Source organism: Rhopalosiphum padi, chromosome 1, assembly GCF_020882245.1.
Source record: "Rhopalosiphum padi isolate XX-2018 chromosome 1, ASM2088224v1, whole genome shotgun sequence".
NCBI lineage: Eukaryota > Metazoa > Arthropoda > Insecta > Hemiptera > Aphididae > Rhopalosiphum > Rhopalosiphum padi.
In genome coordinates, this window is record NC_083597.1 from 9,971,369 (window position 1) to 9,996,670 (window position 25,302).

The 25,302-nt window shown below is 23.3% G+C and overlaps 1 protein-coding gene across 1 annotated transcript; it reads left to right on the top strand.

Annotated features, from left to right (window-relative positions):
- The first annotated feature begins 968 nt into the window (after positions 1 to 968).
- Positions 969 to 21,359, top strand: LOC132931739 (uncharacterized). The gene is made up of 4 exons (XM_060997700.1): positions 969 to 1,152; positions 12,702 to 12,875; positions 14,120 to 14,221; positions 20,966 to 21,359. Exons 1-4 carry the CDS (start codon positions 984 to 986, stop codon positions 21,118 to 21,120), a joined length of 600 nt encoding a protein of 199 aa, XP_060853683.1. The 5' UTR covers positions 969 to 983; the 3' UTR covers positions 21,121 to 21,359.
- Positions 21,360 to 25,302: the final 3,943 nt, after the last annotated feature.

The window sequence follows — 25,302 nt, forward strand, 5'->3', positions numbered from 1 at the left end:
TTTACAATGATTCGTTTTTGAGTTACAGCAAAATCAAAATATCGATTTTGTCGAAAAGTGGTTATGCATAGAAATTCCCGTTTTTCCGTTATTTTTTCAGGGTTTTTCCCGACGCTTTTGAAAACTATTGGACATTTTTTTTGACCCCCCAAAGTACCAACTAGATGAATTTTCCTTTTCAAAGAGAGGCAGAAGTCAAAAATCGAAGCATTATTACTACTCCAAAAAGTGATGACAGACACAAAAAAAAAAAAATAAAAATAAAAAAAAAACACATCATTGTAAAATCAATACATTCATCACTCCGTTCAGAATCTAAAAGTATAAAAATATAAAATTACGAAAGAAATACTAAGTCAATATAGTTATACATTTTAATATAATTTTAACCATTTTTGACTAGACTAAGTTTCACTTGAAATTCAATTTTAAAAAATACAATAATGTTTTCAAATTTGTAGATAAAAAAGAGTTGTGATCAACTCTGAGTACGTCACTGTCTTAACATGAATAGTATCGTAGTTATTATTGTATAGCTATTAAGTCATAATTATAGAATTGTACAACAACATTTTATTTTATTACTTATTTTAATTTAATTCATTTTAAATTTAATGATAAATTTTTCGGTTAAATAATACAAATTAAAACGAATATACAAATATTAAAACTATACTAAATATATGGATTATACAAATATTTTAGTGTATAATTTTAAAATTTAAAACCATTATTATTTTATAAATTAAAATTATAAATATCAAATATCAATATAGGTTTATTATTTACAAAATATTGTAATGATTATTTTTAATTGTTAAATAAATTGCATACATAAACCAATAAATAATATTACTATAAACGTGAAATTAATATATTTACACTTAATGATTGTAAAAAGACCTTTATTATAACTACAGGCTTTCAAACGAGAATGAAAATGCAACATATTGAAGAATAAAGTAGAAGTGGGAGGCATAAGAATGGGCTGTGTTTACTTGTGCAGTTTAGTGTTTCACAGACCCTTAGGTGAGAAGATTAAGTCATTCGTGTTCAAACGTCGCGTCATGAACGTCCTAATCCCACTGGCTTTGTCGGTATTCTTGCTCAATCAAAATAATGCTTGGTTTATAAATCACAAAAATCCAGGAGGTAAGAAATTCTTATTTATTTAATTTATAATTTTTTTGTGAAATAATTAAAAAGTATTTAAATTATTAAGTTTGATTTTTTTAAATTAAAAATAACCCTTATTTGTAAATTCTCATTTTAAGATAATAAATGTCTTTTTATTACAAACTCATGGTTAAAAAAATAGCATTATATATTATAAAAATTTGAGAAAACTAAAAAAAAAATGAAAATATAAATTACTTTTAATTTATATTACTAAATACTTATGTAAATATTAAAATATTTTAAACAAATCTAAATTTTTTATACAATATTTAAATATGTAACTTTTATTTGTATAAAATTTTTAATATTTTCATGATGTTAACTTATAATGTATTTGATAGTAATATTTATTTACTTTCTATTATTTGTAATAGGTACTTTTTAACTAAAGTGAATACATTTTTTAGTTTTTATGTTGTTTAAAAATTTGAAATTGAAAAATAATATATCTAATATCTATATTAAGTATTCATAATATGGAGATTTATAAAATATCGTAGATGCTAAAATAATAATATTTAAAATTTGAAAAGTCAAAACTCTATGAATTATTTTATTTTTTTACTTTTAAACTTTTTGAAAAATATTTCCTACAAAATGGATTATCTAAAAATATTAAATCACATGAATAAATGTATAAAATATAATAATTAATAAAATCTCAGTATTCAATAAATTAATATATTGAAATATTAGAATTTAAAAAAAAAAAATTGTTTTTACGCATATATATTTATATTCCTTTATTTACTAACGGAAACCACTTTTTAATAATATAGACAATTTTTTATAATATTTAATTTATATTTAATGAACTATTGTAAACTAAATGAACACCTATTTGATGGTCCTTAAATATTTATACCGATAATTATCTATAATTTATTAGAACGCAAGACCATATATTATATATGAATGTATACATTGACAAACTAAAACAAAAATAACTAAACAATTGAAGCGATAATTGAAAATATTTATACAATGTGTTCATAATTTCCATAGTAATACAATATTTTTAAAATTGTTATTTCTAAATATTAGAAATATAGAATTAAAGCAATCCGTAATTTATTCAAAAAATATGTTATGGATTTGTTTTATTTCCTAAAAGAAATCTTAATTATATTTTAACTTTATTAAGCAACTGCATCTACAATAGATTTTTAATATGTTATATTTTCAAATGTTATTACCATACACATGTTTTTTAATTCAATCGTTTCTTCATAAATATTAATTATTATACTATTGTTTTCTTTTTGTAAATATTGCTTATACATATTTAGAGTAAAACTTAGGTATTAATAATGCAACATGAAATTAAACTTTATTTTTTCATTCAGGAATTTTATACATTTATTTGAACATTTTTAGATAGTATTCAATTCAAACAATAATAATATAAAGAATTTTCATAAAGTTGAAATTAAAAAAAATTCTTGAAATATAAAATTCAAATAAAATATTAAATTGTACTTTTGATGTTAAAATATTTAAGTGTATATACATAAAATGGAACGGAATAAAATTATGGAGATGACAAAAAAATAAATTATATTATTTATGTCATACATCTAACTTAAAGTTGATTATTTAAAAAAATTTGGTTTTCGAAACTTAAATGAATGTTTTTATATAGATATAGGCATATTGCATATTGAATTTGTAATAAATGTTAAATATAAAATATTCTATTGAGAATACATATTATAGGTTACTACTAATCATATTATATATCATATTATATTTTTTTTCTTACTCATAAACCAATATATTTAACTACTTTATACAATTCAAAGTCACAACCATTTTATTTTTATACTTTTACCTGAAAAAACCCAAATGTATATAAGGTTTTATTTTATTATTTATTTTTATGTATTAACGTTTAAACTGAATAGTAAGTAGCAATGAAATAAAACTTAATAATTCTCGTATGTATAGAGAATTTATTTATTTGAGGTAAAATTAAATTAATAAATCTTATTATTATGCATACTTAATTTTTCTACTTAAAAACATTTATTTATACCATGTGGCCTATATCAAATAATATTTTTGAAAATTACTTAATTTTTAAAACTGTAATTTAAAAGTTAATTAAAATTCTAAATGTTGATTTATTGTTTTTTATATTACCAGTCCTATTATTTAGACATTTATTTAGTATAAATATACTTTAATAATTATAAAATTAAATTTTATGACTATGAGGTTCCTCCTGCCTATATTTTTAGTGTTCACCGTTATACTTTGGATATTCTAATAACTGTTATGTAGATTATACAATTGTAAATCATGTTTAAATTAGGGTTGTAGTAACAAATAATAAGTATTATTTCTAAAATTATTCTAAATAGTAAATAGTATTATTTTTTGTAAACAAATTATAATATTGGATTTTCTAGTTGATTCTAATATGTATTTTTAAGAAAATAATGAAAAATCACTCTGATAAAGTCAGAAGGGTGATATAACTTGACAAGTATTACATAAAAAAAAATAACATTGTTTAAATTGTTTTTCTATATTAGTTGTAAAATGTCTTATTATGAAATTAAATTCAAGTTTCCGTTGCATCAGTGAACAAAATAATGCTTTTAGACCCCGATCATTCGGAAATGGTGATAAATGATCCGTGTATTATACACGTATAATGTTTTTCCTTTAAATTATTCTCCTAAAAAATCGTGACCCATTGTTTTAAAATGTTAAGTCTATTTTAATACTAACAGGATTTAACAAATAGGAATCATTAAAAGCATTTAAGTAATTTTTACTGTATTGTATTAATCTGTTTTTACACTTTTTTATTTAAATATTTAAAAATAGAACATTTATACTATACTTTTATAAAAGACCTTTTCGGACAATATTTATTTTATCTTAATGAAAAAATTCCTCTTAGTAAAATTAATAAAATCAAACCAAAAAAAATTAGGCTAAGTTAAAAAACAATTTTCCTAAACATCTGTCTAATATATTGAATTAAAAACCTCAATGGTATAAAAGAAAATAGAATTACATTATTTAAGACTGTATTTATACAATATAATAAATATTAGAATTAAATAATATTACTTTCCCGCTATTAAATATCTTTGGATTGAAATCTTTTAGTTTTTATATTGAACCATTTAAAAATATTCTCTTAAGTAATTCCGAGTAAAATACATTTTTTGTTGTAATGCATATAATATAGGTATTATAAAATGTACAACAAGAATGAAATTATCACGCATTTTAAAAAATGAAAATGAAAATGTTAATTTATTGTTTTATATGGCGATCTTCTCCCCCTGTAATATACATAACACTAAATATGGGTGACTTTACATGGACCTCGGTTGAGTGGACCGTTTTATAAGTTCCGGTCTCTGAAACTTTTAGTAATTTGATTCCGGCTGATGATTCGTACTTAGATCCACTCTAAAGTAATATGAAAACTGCCATTCCGCGATAATAAATGAGGAGCAACAATTTGTTTTCTTTTATTTAAAAAGAAAACATCAGTAAAAACCTTCTATGATATTTCAGAACCCATAGTATTTATACTAGATGGTATATACAAACATGATTCAAAAAATATGTAATCACTTAAAAATATATTTTAGTTTTTGATGTATAACATAGTAACTTTTATATTTAAAATTATGGTATTTCTGTATTGATTTACAAGTGTTAGTACAAAAACGTAAATGTCAGCTGCAAAAGTTTTTTGTAAACCTATTCTTTAGATCGGATAATATTCGAAACTGGCATTTTTGAAACGTCTAAAACATTTGTATCATTTTCCAATTATTTTCTTTAAAGCAGGCATTTATAAAAAAGAAATATTAAATTCAGCATACTTAATATGGTATTGTGTTTTGGATGGATTAAATAGACAATTATATGAGAAATTATACCTATATTACCGTAATACAGCACATTCAAATGTTATTTAATGTTTTATACAGCTTTCACTTACAGATAAATATACTACAAAAATAAACAAAAATAAAGTTTTATAACATTATATACGATATATCAAGCGAATATTTAAAATACAATAACACGAGTTTTCACTACATAAAATTCTAATGTAAGTATTTTGTGAAAATTTAAATTCTATAGGACTGTCGTTACTCGTTTATTAAGTCATACATTAAAGTTAAACATTGATAAAAATTATTTTATAGTATAGTTTATTGTATTTTATATTGTTCGTAACTGTTACCGAATTACCAAATACTACATTATCCAAAGCACAATACCTGTATCAAATTTCTAATTAATTACATGGGCTATATGAAACTTTTGAGAAATATATACCTACCAAACAAGTATTTACAGAGAAAATTAAAAATACACATTCCGTTATAAAACCAATAAATTCCCTGCAACAATTAAAAGAATATTAACTTTTAAAAATTAAATATTATATTTGTCGGGAATCATAAAGAAACTACAATAACGAATTATAGCTTACATATCATAAAGTTAAGCAATGATGTTGGTAATTAATTTATATATTCAAGTTTTTTTTTTTTTTGATAAATTTAAGTTTAAGACCGTATTACGTAGGTGTAAATTTATCTCGCCATTGAGTATGTCATAGTAATGGATATTATGTTAAATTTTAATTCATCGATATATCGTTAAATATGAAAAACAATTCTGAGTGGAGGAACCAGTCTGTTAGCATAAAGAACCAGTGCCCCCCCACGACACAGTTCAAACCAATACATTTATTGCTCTCCTCAAAATCTAAAAGATCTGTCAGAATTGAGACTATTATATTGATAGGATCGTTGGCTCCATTACAATTCAATAATTTTCTATTATAGTAATACAAAAAAATAAATAAGCAAACAATAAACATTGTAATTTGTAGGTATTCAATAACGATTTAATCTAAAAAAACTTTTATAATTATTTATAATAACAGTGTCATACTGGTCATTACTATGGAATTTCAAAAGCCAATATCTAGTCTTCGTATGTTTATAGCTATATAGGACCAGTCTTTCATTATTAATGAAAGCATCATGGTTATAAAAGGTAGATAAGTGGGTATACCATTCTGTTAAATAGATAATATATTGAAATTAATCAAAAATTCCTTTTTTTTATAGGAAAATTCATAATACTATAACATATGTAAAGATTTTAAGTTCCCGAGAATAGTGTTTAAAAAAATAATTGATATCATTATTTAATATTTATCGTTTAATAAATAATTTGTCCAAATTCGAAATTAAAATGTTTATAAAAAATAATTAACTTTATATTTTATACATTTTATGGTTTCAGTATGAACTACTTACGAGGAATCTTGTACTAAAATTTTCAAGAAAATGACCCAGTAAATAATTTTTTTATCAACAGTTATAAAAAGAAAAACTAAAAAAAATTGAAAATTTGTAATGCCTATGAATAGTTCAAAAATAGTTAAACAATTATGAACATTTTATCATATAACAAAAATGATAAAATAAACATTTTGTGAAAATTTAAAGTATCTACTGCTATTTTTATTTTTGAAAAACAACAAAATATCAACAATTGTTTGAGAAGAAATTATTGTTTTATGGATGAATATCTAATGTCGTAAACATTTTAACTTCAAATGCTCATAAAAAATTAATTTGATAGAAGTTTTTATTTAGGTTGAAAAACTTATAACGAATTTTGTACTATACTCTTATCTTAGGTTTAAAAACAATTATAGAATATAGATTTTCGATATTTTTAATTGAGAACTAAACAATTTATTAGATGTTTTGTATTAAATTTTCAAACATTTCTACCAAGCGAATAATTTTTATTGGTATTTATAGAAAAAAAAATTTTTTTTTTAAGTACAAACTAGATCCAATTTTCTATCCCTCTTTTAAAGTTGAAATTCAAAATTTTTTTCAACTACTTATCATGTATATAGACACAAAAAACATAGATCTTTCTAAATTCAATATATTTATCAATCCATTAGGAATTTAAAATTACAATGTTATTAAATTAGAATTGTTAATTTATCGAATAAAAATAATTTTCTTCCTTGCTTTAAATTAATAATTAAGTTACCAAATGAGATATCAATAATTTTAAAAATGTAAATGATAATAACTGATTCCTGAAAATTACTGGAAAATGAATTGTAAACTAATTTAATTAAAGAAAACAATAAACATAAATAAATATGTTAACTTCAGACTTCAGTATTAAAAATTATAATAAAGTTTATTTATGACCATTTTTGGTGAAAAAAATTAACCATCTTCTTGAAGTGAATTTAATATTAATTATGGCTGTTGCTAAGGCTCTTTGTTACTAAATTGCCGATGCAGCCCACAGTATCCAATCCAACCCTGTATTATAAAATGTGTAAAATAAATCAGCCGTTTTTATTTCATCAATATTTTAAATAATTTTAAACACCCCATATATCATTATTAAATAAATAGGTTTGACGAAAACAGGAGCTACAACAGAACGGTAATATAAATGATGCATTATGAACTTATAATAACAAATTATTTTTCTGGGACGCACTAAAATCCCAATTAAGATTTTCTGGACACGACGACAAACTTTTAAAAACTGGACGTCTTAACACTTTTTACGCCATAGTTTATATTATAGTCTCACTTATCGTATAGGCAACTCGAGATAAAATGTATAACTGTACATCGGCATCCATGGTAACTATAGTGAATGGATAAAATTAATAGAGGGCTGGTCATTACTCATTAGGTTAAGTCGGGGCTGTACCAATTTTGAATATGATATTGTCCCGGGGTACCGATAAAGTATTTGGGTATCAAACTTCAATAATAATTTATGTCAATATTTTTATCTTTTACAAAACGTTTCTGGCTGAAAAACAATATTGTTATAATAAATTATCAAATAAGCAAATTGGTTAATTTATTGGATAATGAAATCTGTTTTAAAAAAATTGTTCAGTTTGTCGACGTCTATAAATTTATATTCACGAAAATGTTTGTTATAACTCGTTGCTAATTGATAATTTTGTCAATTACTTTTCAATTTGCAACATTGAGTTACTTTTTACCCCATAAATGTACATTATAGATTGCGGACCATTGAGTGGGGTGTAGAAAAAATTAGGATGTTAAAATGTGTGGTTGACTGTAGAGGAATGGTAAATTTTGTCCCTTATAAATTATAAAAAAATGTTCGCCTCGGCTTAAGTAAAATAAAATATGGCAACCCTACACTAGGTGTATTTTTATGAATATTTTGTTTGCGTTCCTAGTGTTACGATAACAATGAATAATAATCAAAAACATTTGTCTGGCCTTTTTATTCGATTTTTTTTTAGTTTCCCCACTTCACTTAAAATTTACTTAAAAAGGTTCTCTCGGTTGTCGATAAGTATATATAGATATTAATTGAACATAACAACTCTATTTCTTTGTTGAGAATATTAAATGTATTGATGATGTATGGATAATCGACAACTATTTTGTAATATATAATATATTTTTAGGTTATTATAATAAATAAAACAATATAATTATATTTATGTAAATATTACATAAATCTAGAGTTGTAAATATATCAATAGTAAACTGTTTATAATAAATTAAATAAATTATCATATTTTTAAATTATAAATTCTGTGTTAGGTTATATAAAACCATTTGTATTAGTATATTGAAAAGCTGAGATAGGTTAACGTAAAATACGAGAGTTATGTGTGTCCACTGAGGCTAGTGATTTAAAAATATAAAGGTAGCAATAAATCATTGCATTTAAAAATTGAATTACAATTGCGATAGGACCATGGTGAACCTAGACATGGTAAATATTTTAACTAGTTATTGAAAATTCCAAAAATGAACTGTCAAATGCATTAATCAGTTATCAGTTTCTAATCTTTTTAAAGGTAACTATTCCAAATAACTTATTGGAATTTTTAAAGTGCTCCAAAAATAATTTTCTACAAAACAAACTTTATGCAAAACAAATTTTAATCTAATATAATATTCTAATTTATTGCTTACACAGAAAATTTTTTTTATTATTTTAAATTGAGAAGATCCAAAGTTATAAAAAATATAAATAAAAAAAAAATGTTAATTTATATATTTTATTATATGAAACAATACTTTGAAAATAATATATTTGAATTCTAATATGAAATATTTTTAGGATAAAATAACTTGAATAATTTGATTTAAATATTAGAGCAAGATCATATGATTTATAGTTTCTATGTTTTTTTTTCACAAAAAGTTGTTTGGATTTGTGTACATAAAATTCTATAATAACACGTTATATGTGCATAAAAAATTTAAATTGTATGGTATTTTTTTTTATCTATTCGACAGTTTATGTGAAATGTACGAAAATAATAATAAAAAAAAAAATTGAATAGACTATAAAACGATTAATACTTAAGTTTAAAAGATTAAAAACTATTTTAGTTGTATAATTATTTGAAAATTGGAAATTGATATTATTTTACAAAATAAATCATAAAAAGTATTGATATTAAGTTAAAATAAAAAGATTTGTTTTATCAATAATATGTATTTTCTAAAAACTTAAATAAATAATTTTAAATTGTTTTGAATAAGATGGATGGTTTTAATTCTATAAATTATGGTTAGGTTAGGTTAGGACGGTTAGGTAGAGTCCAAATCACGTTATGAAATGTCATATCTTTGTTTCTTATTTATCAAGTTAAACTACTCGTATATAAATAGAAAAAATGTGGATCTAAGTTCATATATATCATATTTGAACTATATGAATTTCACTTGTTGTATTGTGTACTTTGCTCATATTATGGTTAAAATAATAAAAATGAGATAAAGAAGGCAAATATAAACTTTTCTATAAGAAGCCAAGAAGGAAAAATGATCATTGGTAACAAAAATATATTGTAAATTGAAAAAAAAACCGTTTCATATATCTTGAAAATAAAAACTTATAGTTGTTTTATTGTTGTTGATATAAACACGCTAACCACAGTTTTTTTTAAATCAACTAATAATACTTATCTTTGAATGGCTTCGAATAAAAATTATTATGAAATAAAGATTAATTTCTTCCAGATTTAACTTTTAACAAATATAAGTATGTGTTTACTATAGATATACAAGTTGATTCATCAAGCATTTTTCACTTATATTTTTCTTCAATAATGTATAATGTATGTATTTGCTCGAAATCTGATTTTTGGGATTTTTAATTAAAATTATATAAATAAGTGATTATAGTATTATTAATATTAATATAATTAATAATTTTTTTTTATAAAATTAAAAATCGGAATATGAATAAATTATTCATTGAATGAAAAAATGGGTCGAGTATTCTTGGTGAATCATTCTGTACATAATTATTAGTGTACCATTGTTTTTGTTTATTTAAACATTTTAATGAATGTAAAAAGCTCACTGCTCAGTTATTTAAGATTTAATCAATACGGTCCTCTTAAATTATTATTCCTAATTCATTATAATGTATTATCATAGTTTTGTAAAAGTCTTGGTACTGTATACTATTTATCCTCAGATTAACGGGCGTAGGACGTTTTCGCATCGCACTATTGTAATAAATAAATTTTTTTAAAGGTTGTATACACATTGATATTGTTAAAGAAATATATTGAAAAATTATTAAAATAAAATGTAACTTTTCATTTTCATTATATTGTAACTACTAACTAGTATTGTAAATTGTAGCTTATTATTTACATTTATAAACAATTTAAAAACTATTTGAATATCAAATTAAAATTATTTTTGAATTTGTTATTATATTTCAATTTTACACTCATATTTTGTTATCGGTTTATCATCCAATCGTGTAGCTGTACTACCTGCTTACTGTTTGAACGCACGATAAGCAATCGACTAACAAAATTGTTTACCTGGGGGATTAATGATGCACAAACGTCAACCTCGGAACTCAACACTAATATGTGTACCAGTTTTGCTTAAAATTTATTACCTCGTCCAAAAAAGTTATTCAGCCTATTATTATTATCTGTAGTCAGTGTCTGGTTAATGTCAGTTTAAAATTTGGCGGCCCCCTATTCGGCCAAAATGTACCCTTCCCTTTTCGGCCAGTGTCACTTTTCGGCCAACACTTACAGTTCCTTTTTCGGCCAGCACAGTTTTAACAACTTATGAGTTATGATTGTATCCAAAACTATGATTTTAAAAAAAAAAAATTATTACCTACCTAATACTTTATGAAAAAATAATAAAATAACAAAATGTTACAATAAAATGTTATAATATGATATATATTTTTCAAATAAAAATTAATATAGTATTATAATACCTATACAAAAATAATTATAATAATAAAATAAAATAATCGGCAATACAATAAAATGTTATAATATAATACATTAGTCAAATAAAAATTAATAAAGTATTATAATACCTATATAAAAATAATTATAATAATAAAATAAAATAATTGGAAATACAATAAAATGTTATAATATAATACATTAGTCGAATACAAATATAATAATATACAGAAGTTTAATTTTTTATAATTATATGATATTAGTTTGACAATTTTGTAACGACATATTTTATTATTTTTATAGTCTTCAATGTAAGCTTCATTTCGTTGATTTTAGGTTAATACCTATATAGTTAATAGTTATATCAATGAATTAAGAATTATAATTAATACTTTATTAATTTTTATTCGAATAATGTATTATATTATAACATTTTATTGTAACATTTTGTTATTTTATATTATTTTATTTTATCATGTTTTCATAAAGTATTAGGTAGGTAATAATTTAAAAAAAATCACATTTTTGGATATAATCATAACTCATAAGTTGTTAAAAGAAAACTGTGCTGGCCGAAAAGTAAATGGTAAGTTTTGGCTGAAAAGGGAACTGTAAGTGTTGGCCGAAAAGTGACACTGGCCGAAAAGGGAAGGGTACATTTTGGCCGAAAACGGTGACGCCCTTAAAATTAATAGCTAATTAATATTGCTTGTCAATTGACTTTAAATATATTTTGTACTTATATCGGATTGATTTTATATTCCACTATGGAATTATCTACAATATTTGTCATAATCTAATACAACGCCTATGTATATTTGTTCCAAAATTGGAATATTACTTTGTTTGGGCTGTTTAATGTTTTTCGATTATATTTAATATTTATTAGGTACATAAATATATCTTTTAACGCCAACGAATAAAAATAATTTAATATTACACGTTATGATTTGCTTAAATAATGACTCGGAAATAATGTGGTGAATTCATTACAATATCAAATATTGAAATATGTACAATATTCCACATATTTGCGTTACTAAGAAATTACCAACATTTTCAATATTTCTAGTATTATTTATTCATATAACCGAATTATTAATAACTATAATATAGGTTTTTCATACATTTCACAGTATTTTGCAATTTTCTTAAAACTTACTAAATAATATATTGTAATGTTAACAAAATATATTATGATACATATTATTTATAAATTGTATTATTATTATTATTTTAGGAATCGAAAAAAGTAATCTTAAATCAGTATGGGATCTACTATATTTTGATAAAGAAATATTGGACCGTAATATCCCAAAAGATACATTAAATAAAAAGAAGGTTAAAAGTTCCGACATATTTTCATCTCTGATGAAACGAACACAAACTTCTTTAACTCCATATGAAAGTATTGGTAAGTCAAAGAGAGCAGGTATACACTCATTTTTATTTATTTACTGTTTCATTTTTTACATGAATATATATATAATTATTTTGATAAAAATAAATTTGTATAAATGTAATATTCTATTATTATATGTTCTATAAAGAAAGATTGTAATAATTCCCAAAATGCCATCCTTTATGTCATAATTAATTCATCACGTGCATTAATATTCCATAGAAGTTTCTTGCTATATGTTTGCTTATCTGATAATAAATGAAAATGAGCACGCATGGATCTGCTTTCCTAAAGCTAGCGGTTAATCATAATATTCATGAATGTACTTAATGAAGTAATTTTTCACAAAATTTAAGTTAGTGAGTTCTCTATATACGAGATAGATAGGTGTCTTTGATGATATTGAACTATAAACACAAATTACTAGTTATGAACGAAAAATTATATTAGCTCATATTATCATAAATATTTACTTTAGATAATATTTTGTATTCAACTATTCTCCTATGTCTTATTGACTAAGAACTTCTTAATTTAACTTTTAAATGAAATTGAATTCATTTTTTAAGAAAAATTGTTTATTATTTTATTTGTATTACATGATTTATATGAAATTAAAAACTGTTATACAATAGGAATATTAAAATATACGTGCCTAAATATATTATTAATAAAGGTATTCAATAAACATTAAATACAAATATGTATTATTTCATGACAAACATGAATTTATTATGCTTGAATTGTAAACACCTATTTATAATGAGAGAATATTTTTACATGACTTTCTATCGTATTTGTATATACTCCTACTTACATTTCATATCTTTAAATAAAAATATAACACATTTGCACAAGGTCTTATTAAATTCCAAATAATATTATTAAATTTAAGACAGTAGGTAAATTTTCTTGTTATTAATTTTCACTTTTTATGAAAAATGTATAAGAGTAAATATTTTTCCATAGTTTTTAAACACAATAAATAATACTGTTTTATGTATTAAAAATTTTAGTAATAATTAATTAAAATCATCTGTTTATCAAGTGTGTCATTCAATATTTATGAAATAAATGCATATTTAATTTCAACAATTTTTATTAATGTATACTTACTCGATTTAAGTTGAAAATATTCTCTCCAAAAAAGTAAGAATTTATGAGCTAAAATTTAAAAAAAAATGTATTATCATTACATGAAATGTTTTCCATCTATATTTTTTCTAATATTATTAAATATTATTTTGTTTAAACAGATGTCATGAGTGACCTGAAGCAGTTTTTTGATAATATAAGTGCTAATGTTAAGCAAATGAAAGAAAACCAACAATCTAAGTACAATATTCAAAGAAAATATGGTAAGAAATAGTAATTTACAAATTTTAATTCAATGTATTTTTAAAATGGTCATCATATCGTTTTTCATTTACATTGTAATACATTTTAATTACCTACATATACCATACCTATATTTTAATGTAGTATCTAAACTTTATTTCAATTTTTTTCAATTAAAGGTACCCAAGGTAATTATTATATTATATTGTTATTTATGTTAAAATAAAATAGTTATAAATTGTCTTACGAATTTAAGGGTACCTACACAAAGTATTAATCAATAAGCTTATGGTTCTAAAATATAGCTGCGTAGACTTAAAACAATGGGTGTCACCCTTTTTGTCAAAAATGCACCTTTCTCCTTTTCGGTTATTCTCATTTTTCGACAAAAACTTATAGTTCTCACATCGACTAATACAGTTTTTTTAAATTTACAATTATAACAACTAAACTTCACAATTATCATGTTTAATTGAACATAATTATATCTATGGATGTGATTTTAAATTATTAAAATTATTATTACAATAAACAACTGTGTAAAAAACTATGCCTATGCTAAAAATTAAAATAAAGTTTTATTTTTTATAATTATACGATATTTGTTTAACAAATTTATGAATAAAAATATAATAAACAAAATAATTATTTGAAATAAAATGTTTAAACATAATATTACCTCATAGTTAAATTAAAAACTAATTTTTGTTTCGCATATTTTACTATTTGCATAGTTTCAATGTAAATTTAATTTCGTTTATAGTTAGTTTCTTTGAAATAAAGACAAACTAGAGTTATTATTTGTTTGATATAACATTAATTTAAAATTGAGTATAAAAAAAAGTTCAGTTGTTAAAGTTTTAAATTTTAAAAAACTGTATTGACCAAAAAGATAACCGAAAAAAGGAATGCCCAAAAAACCAATGTAAAAATAACTTTTATTTTATATTTATTACGAAATATATAATTTGTACGATAAATAAATATACAGTAAGTATAAGATGGGATGATACAGGTTAAAAATACAGCATTCTACAGCAAACTGTCTATTTATGATTTATTGGACTTCACGATTTAATTAAATTAGAAGAAAAATATATTAATACATTGTAATTTGTTAGTTTTTGTTATTAAATGTATTAAATAGTAAATGTTAAGTAATATTTCGTTTTTAAGTAGTTATACTACCTTAAATATTCTTAGCCAAGGGTGGCCACAACGAGGTTCGCGAACCGCACGCGACTTTCGAGTCAGTCTCATCAAGCTTAGAGTAAAATTATTAACTATTTTAATTATTTTATAAAAATCTCTTAATAATGTGGCTCGCTTAGAATTAGCTTCATAAATTTGTGGTTCCCAAAATTAATGTTAGTGGCCACCCCTGTTTTAAGCTATTTAGTGCTTACTATATTTTTTTTAGAACAATCGTTTCTTTTTTCAAGGCGGTAATCAATAAAAATAAAATGCGTACATTTAAGTACAAATGATGAAAACTTTTATTGTTAATACAACTTTAAATTACTTAGCTTAATCATAATGATAAAGATTATTTTTTTTTATCCTTATCTACACAGGTAATAGAATTTACACTTGTATGTACATACACAGAAATAATAAAAATTAATATTTATAGAATAAAATAATTTACATTTAATAACAATATTTTTTATTGATATACTCAATTTAAATATTTTTTAATTATTGTATTAAGCAACTTGATTTTGTCATTTTTTTATAATATTGAATTATCTCACATTTCCTTGGTCATATTTTAATTAATAGCCATCTTAGTAATATACTTTTTCAAGTAGAAAGAATTTTTCCTGTACATTTTCCTTTTCACATTTTAATTTATTTTTCATATTTATATTATGTATCAGTGGCAAGTTTATTGCCTAAAAATTACTTAGTACCTAAAATTACCATTTCACTCTCAGGAATGTACTATAGATTACGTCACCGATTACGACACCTTAACTCGCCTTAACCTCACCAATCACCATATGTTATATTATTTTTCTGTATGTATAACACTTTATCTATAGCATAACTTTCATATGTATGCTTAAATGTTTTCATTTATCTAAGAATTGATAGGTATACCAGATACCTATACTAAATTGTATAATAATAACATTATTAGTTTTATAGAAAAAATTAACTACCGATATTCAAGTTTTTATAACATTTATTTTATTGTTATATATTTTTATCATTTTAACCATAGGTTTAGTCATCTTGTAGTTTTCTTGTTTGAAGAGGGTATAATAATTTTACATATTTTTCAAATGTATCTTATTTATAATTTCTACGCATCAAACAATGTATTCATAAGACAAACGGAAACCGTATACAAATATCAAACTCACCAACTTATCTTTATCCTTGATAATGCTTCATCTTTTGAGAGTATTTATTTAACTTGGAATTTTAAACGGATATAGTTATAAAATAAGAGTGTGTCGCATATATTTTGAAAGCTCAAAATAAAATAACTATTGTTATTAATATGTGTATGGGAGACAACGGTTACATTTTGCACTCAATTATAAATATAAAATAATAAACCTTTATGTTTTAAACATTAATCGTACAATTATTATCAACTAATATTATTTAGTTGCGAATGTATTTTTATTCATTTTCTTAAACTAACCTACCTCGTTTTATGAATTGATTGGCGATGACTGATAAGTGACAGGTACCTATAACAATATATTAAACTAATAATTTTACATAATATTATAAATTAAATGCACTTTGTGGGGATTTTCTGTAATGAATAATATCAATATATAGAGTGAGTTCCAGCTGGAGTTAACATAATTGGAAGCTTGTTTTCTTGAAAGGTTAATCTGTCATATTTAATCGGATTTCAAATAAGCTGTAGCCGGTGTACCTATATAGAAATAGCGAATGACCAGTGGTTTGCACGTTTAATACATCAGACCCATCGGTCTGGAAGTAATTGTTTTTCTCGTTCGCTGTTCTGCTGGGCTATAATATTTGTTATAATATATATTATACTATACACTGCTATAATAACATTCTGATTTAAATAATCGGCTTAGATACTGGTTGGATTTGATCGCTTATAAACCCACGAAATTTGTTGGAAATTTATATGTAGGATGTGGCTAATTAATGTAGACGTGAACATGTGACAATTTTGTTTTATATACATACATGGTTACATAATATACTTTATATTTTTTTTTAATACGTCGGCCGCCGGAGCATAACTTGTCAGTTTATCACCAACGGTTGGTAGGTAAATTTGTGTTCGGCAGTACACCTTATACAATCGTTCGGTGCGTAACCCAATTTCTGTTCATAATAAATTTGATAAAATCGTAGTAATTTCCATGTTTATATGAGTAAGTAATATAAAATATAAATTAAATATAAACATGCATGGTTTACATTATTTTTTGATCATTTTTAATGGTCAAAAATTATTTTATTTATTATGGTTTATGAATAAAATAAACTATATTAAAATCCATACTTATAAATCCATAATCATGTGTAGTAATAGTAGTAATTTATTTCCCTTGTAAATAGTTTGTCATATAGTTCACTATTATATTTTTTCATTTTCTAAAAAAAACAAGTAAAATTTCTGCTACGATCTTTATAAAAAAATAATGTATGTCAAATTTCCAATTTATAAGTTGGCCCTATGATATTTTTGGAACCCTCCTTTTATCTAAATAAGTGATCGAACTCTAAAATAATTAATAAATTACGTTTTACCAATATTTTATGTCCTCTCTGCTTTCGTTTAAGATTCGTATTGAATTTATTATTTAAACTCAAAATAAATTATTAATTACATTTCTTATAGACCTTTTATTTTAAGTATTGTGAATCTCACAAGAGGGTTATTATATTATCATTACTTATTAATTAATTTTATTTTTATTTCTAATATTTTTAAATTGTTTATTTTTTTTTTTAGAAATTTCACTTATTCATAAATAAAATATGATCTAATTATAAATTATTTAATGGTCCAAGTACGTTATAAATTATAATTTAGAAGTTGATTGTTCTACAGAACAACATGGAGTAGTGTAATCTTGTTTGACTCGACGTTCAGATAACACCTGCAGTGTATTACTCAATTTTACTCAATTATTTCATTAGCTTAATGTAATCTGCCAAGCCATATATAAACTGCAAGATGATTTCTTTTACGTATACCGAACAATTTCAATTCGATATTCATTCAACACGACGATAATGTTAAACCTCAAAATATTATATTCTCAAGTGATTTATTACCATATATAATAGTATACATTAAAACTGTATTTTAATGTTTAATCTCTTAGACCTGCTAGAAATAAACCCACTAGCTGGTTTATAGGATTGAAACAAGATGATTTCTATGAATTTAATATCATATATTTTGTTGAAAATCTCGGTTAGCTAAATTTTGTTTGATAATATGTATTATATTTGTGTCTAAGATTCTAATTTATTAAAAAATGGAATTCAATATAATATTTTAATTTTTTAAAACACTATGAAATATTATAAAATATAACTTAATAATCCTTAACCTAAAAAGGTACCTACTTAGTTACTAGTAAATAATAATTAGCAATTCGAAATTAATTTAACTAATAACTAAATCAATTAACTTGTGTAATATCAAATGTTAATTTTACTGAACTATTATACTCAATTTAAAATTTAGTAGTTAAATATTATAACTTAATTGTTAAATAATATTTCGAGCTTTAAATTGATTTCATTATTTTATGACATATAAAATTAATATGTTTGTTAATTGTTAAAATGAACCGTTAACTGTATTAAATAATAAATTATAAATATGTAAAACTGTGAATAAATTATACATTTGGAACAATAATTTAAAATAAAACAGTTTATAATCCAACTCATTATGGTATAGAATAATATTAGTATACTTTTTATGTCGTTTTTAACATAAATTATAAAAAATTTTGGAATTTTTGGACTGATTTCAGGTGTGTTATTTGAATTGTGCAAAGTATACATTTGCGTATTTAAAATCTAATAACTGATTAATTAGCCTAAAAATGGAAAAATTTTAGACAGGATTTGTATAGTCTCATAGAAATATGCGTATTAAAAAATTGAGATGGCTTCACTTGCCGAGTCGAAATAATGCGGGTTTTAAACTTAAAATTAAACTATACATTCAGATATTATATTATTATATAGAGACGATAATAAATTAGGAATGAATATATTTTAAACTTTTATAATTCCAATAAATGTATTATGCTTTATTTAAGAAACGTACCCAGCGGGTATTACTGGTTTTAGTTTTACGTTTTTGTCAATTCCGTGGTTCGTACAAATACATTTAGTTCCGAATACGTTTTGTTTTGGGAATAAATGTGTAGGAGTCTATAGTATTCTAAGAGAACACATAAGTATAATTTTTTTTCCCTCGTGGACTCGTTCCTGAGGCTATGCCTGAACTGAATTTGTGAGACCGTTGCTTTCTTATTTACCCGCAGGTCGTATACATTTTAAGCGATAAAGTATTGAAGTGTCTAAAGAAATTGCCTAACGTGTGTCTGAAGCCTCGAAAGTCTTGAGCCGATAGCGCGTATTGGCCGTGCTTTTCTATCAATGACTAGTTAAGTATCGTTTATTGGAATATGGTATTAATTCCTCAATACCTTGTATTGGATACAGGCCCACATATATTTCTATCTCTAAATCCACGTTTTTTAAGTAGATACCCATTATAAATTGTTCGGTCAATTTCATTAAATGTGGAACTCATATATATTATGTAAAAACTGTTTGATGTGTGCATAAATATATATATATATATTATAATAGGTATATAGGTATATATTTTTAATATCTATAGTTGACATTTAAACATTTTTTTATGTATTTATGATTTATGAATGTTTAGTTAAACATAATTGAATTCATCTAGGGGAACTACTATAACGTTACGCCCTTTCTACTTCACTCTTCCAATCTCGACTAATGGTGAATTATATGAACACATACGATCAGCTAAAATATATGAAACATTTTTGACAACAATAACGTTTATTTGTATTTAACTGCCTGCTAAATTAAAATATTCAGCTTTAACTGACTCTTAAAATAAATTAGTAGTAGTAAAATAGTATTTTATAATTGTGGTTTTAAATTTATTTTTCTAATTAGTACTTTATTATAAAGTTAAATATTATTATTTTTTCAACAATATAATTATCATGAAATTATAATCTCCATTCCAAATAATCCTAATAATTTGTTGTTTTTTCATTAAAATGTTGTCCTGAGGGACCACACTTTTCTAGAATAACAAACGCCAAATTGAATTGTACGAAGTAATTATAATACTATAAAGCTTAAGTAGTGAATAAAATAAAATAAATAATTTGAAGAATTACACGATTTTGAGAACAAAATATTAAATTTATATAATATTTGAGGATACTAAATTCGTACAAAATATGCGTATTTGATTTAGTATAATTGTGCAGATAGTATCTAAAATATTAGTACTTTATTGTCTATATTAAAGAAAAGTTTATATTTGTATATAGGTTTGTATATAATATACATGACTTTTTGAAACTTAATTTATTTTATAATCATTAGGATATAGGCATCACTTTTAAATAGGTACTTTATTAAATAACTATATTATAATGTATCTATATGTAGTTTAAATAACTTTTATTCTGTTATAAGTTATTAAAATATTATAACTTGATTTATGTTTATTTCAGATATCTCTTATCCTGGAAATTATTTCCGAGGACGTAAACCTTCAGATAATGTAAGAAATTTTGTAAGATACGACGATGGGGAATCATATCGTGGTACAAATAATCACGACCCAGGCATTTTATGGACAGGACTTGGAAAGAAGAAACGTCGCTAGTAAATATATAATATGCCAAACTCAATCAACAGTATCTGTCAGTTTTCGTCAATCTTTACTTGCGCCTATCATTAATCCAACAATGGACTCAGATTTATACTAGTTTGCTACGTATTAGTGATGTTTTATTTTATTCCACAAAACCACTACCTATTTAAAATAAAGGTGTCTTCACAATATATAAAAAAAATAATTCTCATTTATTTATAATAAACATAATAAAAATACATTAATTATTATTAGTTTTACACTTCAAAATTTATACCTCTGTCCATCATGTACACGCATGGCGTACTACACTAAAGATGCACTTCCTACACATTAATCAAATTGTAACATGAGTATTATAAATTAATACCAGATCTTAGAGTTAGATCTAACAGTAGTTTCTAACAAAACTACTTGTGATATATGTCTATTCAAAGGAGTTAGTGAAATAAAATAACTTAAGTTAAGCTAAGCTAAGGGAACATAAGATAAGTTAGAAGTTAATAGTTATATATAACAATAAAATATAAAATAATAAATTTAACTCACAAAGTTAAAAGTTAATATGAAAAAATGTTAACTACAAAAAAATTTTAATTATTTAAAAAGTCATTCGAACTAATTATATTTTTAAATTAATCAAAAAATTAATGAAGTAGTTAATGTCCACTTTTGTATCGTTATGTCTACAAAAATCATAACTATTATTTCCGGATTTCGGTCTCAACCAATTATAACACTTTTTTCTTCTACTATTATTTTTTTAATAACGTAAATATTAAATGTTATGTCATATAATATACATATGCCTACTGCATGATAAGTATATAATGCATAATATGTATCCTTTAAACTTTTAACCACCACTAAAAGAACATGTAATTCATTGAAATATATAAAATTTTGATTATTGACAACTTGAATAATATGTATCATGCATGTTGTCGTATTTATTTCTGAAATAAAATATTTCTAAAACAACAAAAGTTTATAAGCATTTTATAAATGAGAAATATAGTTCAATTTTACCAACTATTGTTTCATGCAATTATTAATTATTAAAAATAGAAAATCGTTCGGTATAATAATGTTATTGTTTATTCCAAGTTTATTAATAGTAACGTACCTACCAGTGTTTTTAAATTTACAATTTAAATTCAGATTTAAATGTACAACTGCATAATACATTGCTAATTTTTTGGAGTCATATATATGATATAATTTATGTTTATTGTGTTTTACGCTATATATGTATCATGTAATTTCAAACAATTGTCAACGCGGTACCTACATATGCGTATTTGATGATGTTATACTGTGTGGTCGTTTTATTTTACAAAGTGTCTTACAAAGATTTATCAAAGTGAATAAAAAATATAATAAAGTAGTATTTAATGAAGTCACACTTTTACTGTTTAATATTCAAACTTAGTTCTAATTTAATTTTATCAAGCTTTTCAAGAAACTTCTCATAACTATTTAAAGGGGGCGTTATATACAAGTGGAAATGTATATTACGTAACTCATTATTTAAATATACTTGTGTAAATTAATCACATAGGTATTAGATTTAGGAAGAATTCGTGTTCAGGTGTTCCATCCACTATGAATGAGAAGATTATAGGAAGAATTGATATTAATAGGTAACTCACACTAAATAAAGAAATATTTTGTAAATTATTAAATAAATCTAAAATAAAAATTATATTTTAATGTAAAGTAATTGCAAGTGTAATTTAATAAATATTATAATATTATGTATAATAAACACAGTTGCACATGACCGATGACAATACTTTGTTTTGTCAATTTTTCAATTTATACAACTATATTACACAAAAAATGAAAAGTGGGAGCTGATAGGAAAACGCTCTGCTATACATTTATGTCAATTGTACCTCTCCATTGAGTAAGTCACTGTAACGGATATGTTAAATTTGAATTAATAGACAAATCGTGGTAAGTATACGGAAAACGATTCTGAGTAAAAACCTATATTTGGCTAAGTACCTGATTGGTATTTAAACTACTTATGGATAATTGTATATTAAATTATCAATATTTTTTACACAAAATAAAAAATGTTATCATACCAAAATTTAAAAGTTTAGGAAATTTTAAAAATAATTTAGAACATCTATTAACAGTACAAACAACCCAAAATATTTTAAAAGTTATATTTAATGAATAGTAAATGGCAATATGAGTTTTGTGAACATTTCAAGGCCATGGTAATTTATTTTTGAATTAAAAGAAAACAACAAAATGGATTTAATTAAAAACTGGTTTTATGTACGAAGTTCTGTTTTTTTTTTTATTTTTTTTTTTTTTTTTGCTGATTATTCGTAGGATTCTCATTTTGAACCTTCCAAAAATATCAACTAAATTCAAATTTTTACTAGACAACACCATTGAAATTAAATATCGAGACACTTTTTCTACTTTAAATTATATAAACACACACACAAGACATATATCATTGACCATTGATTAAAACATTCATCCGATCAGAATATAAAATTATGACACTTGTAAAAATAATAATAGTGTGTTAACAGAATTCACCTATTTAAGTGAAATTCATCTTTTACAGCTTTATAGCTATAATAATAGTTTTAGTTATAATATTTTAAATCACATCATAATTTACACAACACCCACGTTTAATATTCCATGAATAAAATATTATACTAAAGATGTTCGGTATAATGTGTTTGGGAGAGAGTGAAAGTGTTATTTAAACCTGAATTATATATTTTATACATGTATGGGATTTCAAAGTTTCTACAACAATATACCTTTATATTCTATACCAATAATAAACAGAATACTAAATCAAAGTATGTTCCTCGAAGTTACCTGTCCAATTAGTTGTAACGTATAGGCACCATAATGACGGCCCAATAATTAGGAGGAATCTCTTTATCAGTTCCCTCTACTTTCGATGTAAATAATAATCGAAGTAGAGTTTTAACAGTAGGTTCTTTTTGAATGGAATAATAATAATATTATAGTAAATATAGTCAACATTTTTATGACAATCGAATGGATATTAAACTTCACGCACCGATTGCACTCACATCATTTGAGAGGAACAAATTTTCAGCGAAACGAGGTAAGAACTTACTATTGTTTATTTAGTTTATTATAATGCCATACCTATAGTATAGTTCATGTGAAATCGAATAAACTTGTTTTAAAGACTTGCAAAAAACCAAAATATATTTATTTATTACATTATGATAAGTAAAGGACTTAAGTCCTTATAGGTAATAATTTATAATTATTAAATTATGTTATTCTATAAATGTAGGTAATACTACATAAACTAAGGAAAATATTTTTGATTTCACAATCTCTCTAAAAAGCATAATTAATCGTAATTTATTAACTATTAGCTCAACCTTCAGCCATCTTCAGATTTATCAAAACATCTAAATAATATATTATTCCAATCTATAAACTTTGGTGTAATAGCTAACGATCCTTCGTGTGTTAGCAACCTGCGCACCTCGCATTCCACTATACTATATGAACAATCTCATGAAAACTTTCACAGTTTCCCAAAGCGTCTTTTATTCAATCTTGCTTTTAATATTTGTCCGGACAATCACCTTGGATACCTATAAAAATGGATCACAAGATTCCTTTTTTATGAAAAAAAAAACTATCACACAACCACATATTGTTATTTTTTATAAAACATTTATTTTTACTTATAAGACTACTATATTATAAATAAAATACAAAAAAGGAACAACGTTCAAAATCATTAGCAAAGTAGGAATAGATATAAAACGGTGGACATCATTGACTATTGAGGGTAGTCGTGTGTTGCAATTTGCATGACCCATACTGACCATACACGCAGCGACGCTAAACTTCTAAAAACAAATACTCAGGACAAATGAAAATACAACGACCGTGAGCCACCTATGTTGCCCAAAATAACTTAGTTTATAAAAAAATAATTTGTGAAAATCTATCTTATTTAATTTCTAAATTAGGAAAAGCTATATTACACGATTACACCATATATATAACCTAAAAATACATATATAGTGAATAGTGAGTACATCATTTACATTATATTATATAACTTTAAGTGACATATAGAAATTTAATGGTAGTTAAGCCAGTTAAGGTACCATTTAAGAATTTGAATCTATTATTTTATTATTAAGTAAGAGAGAT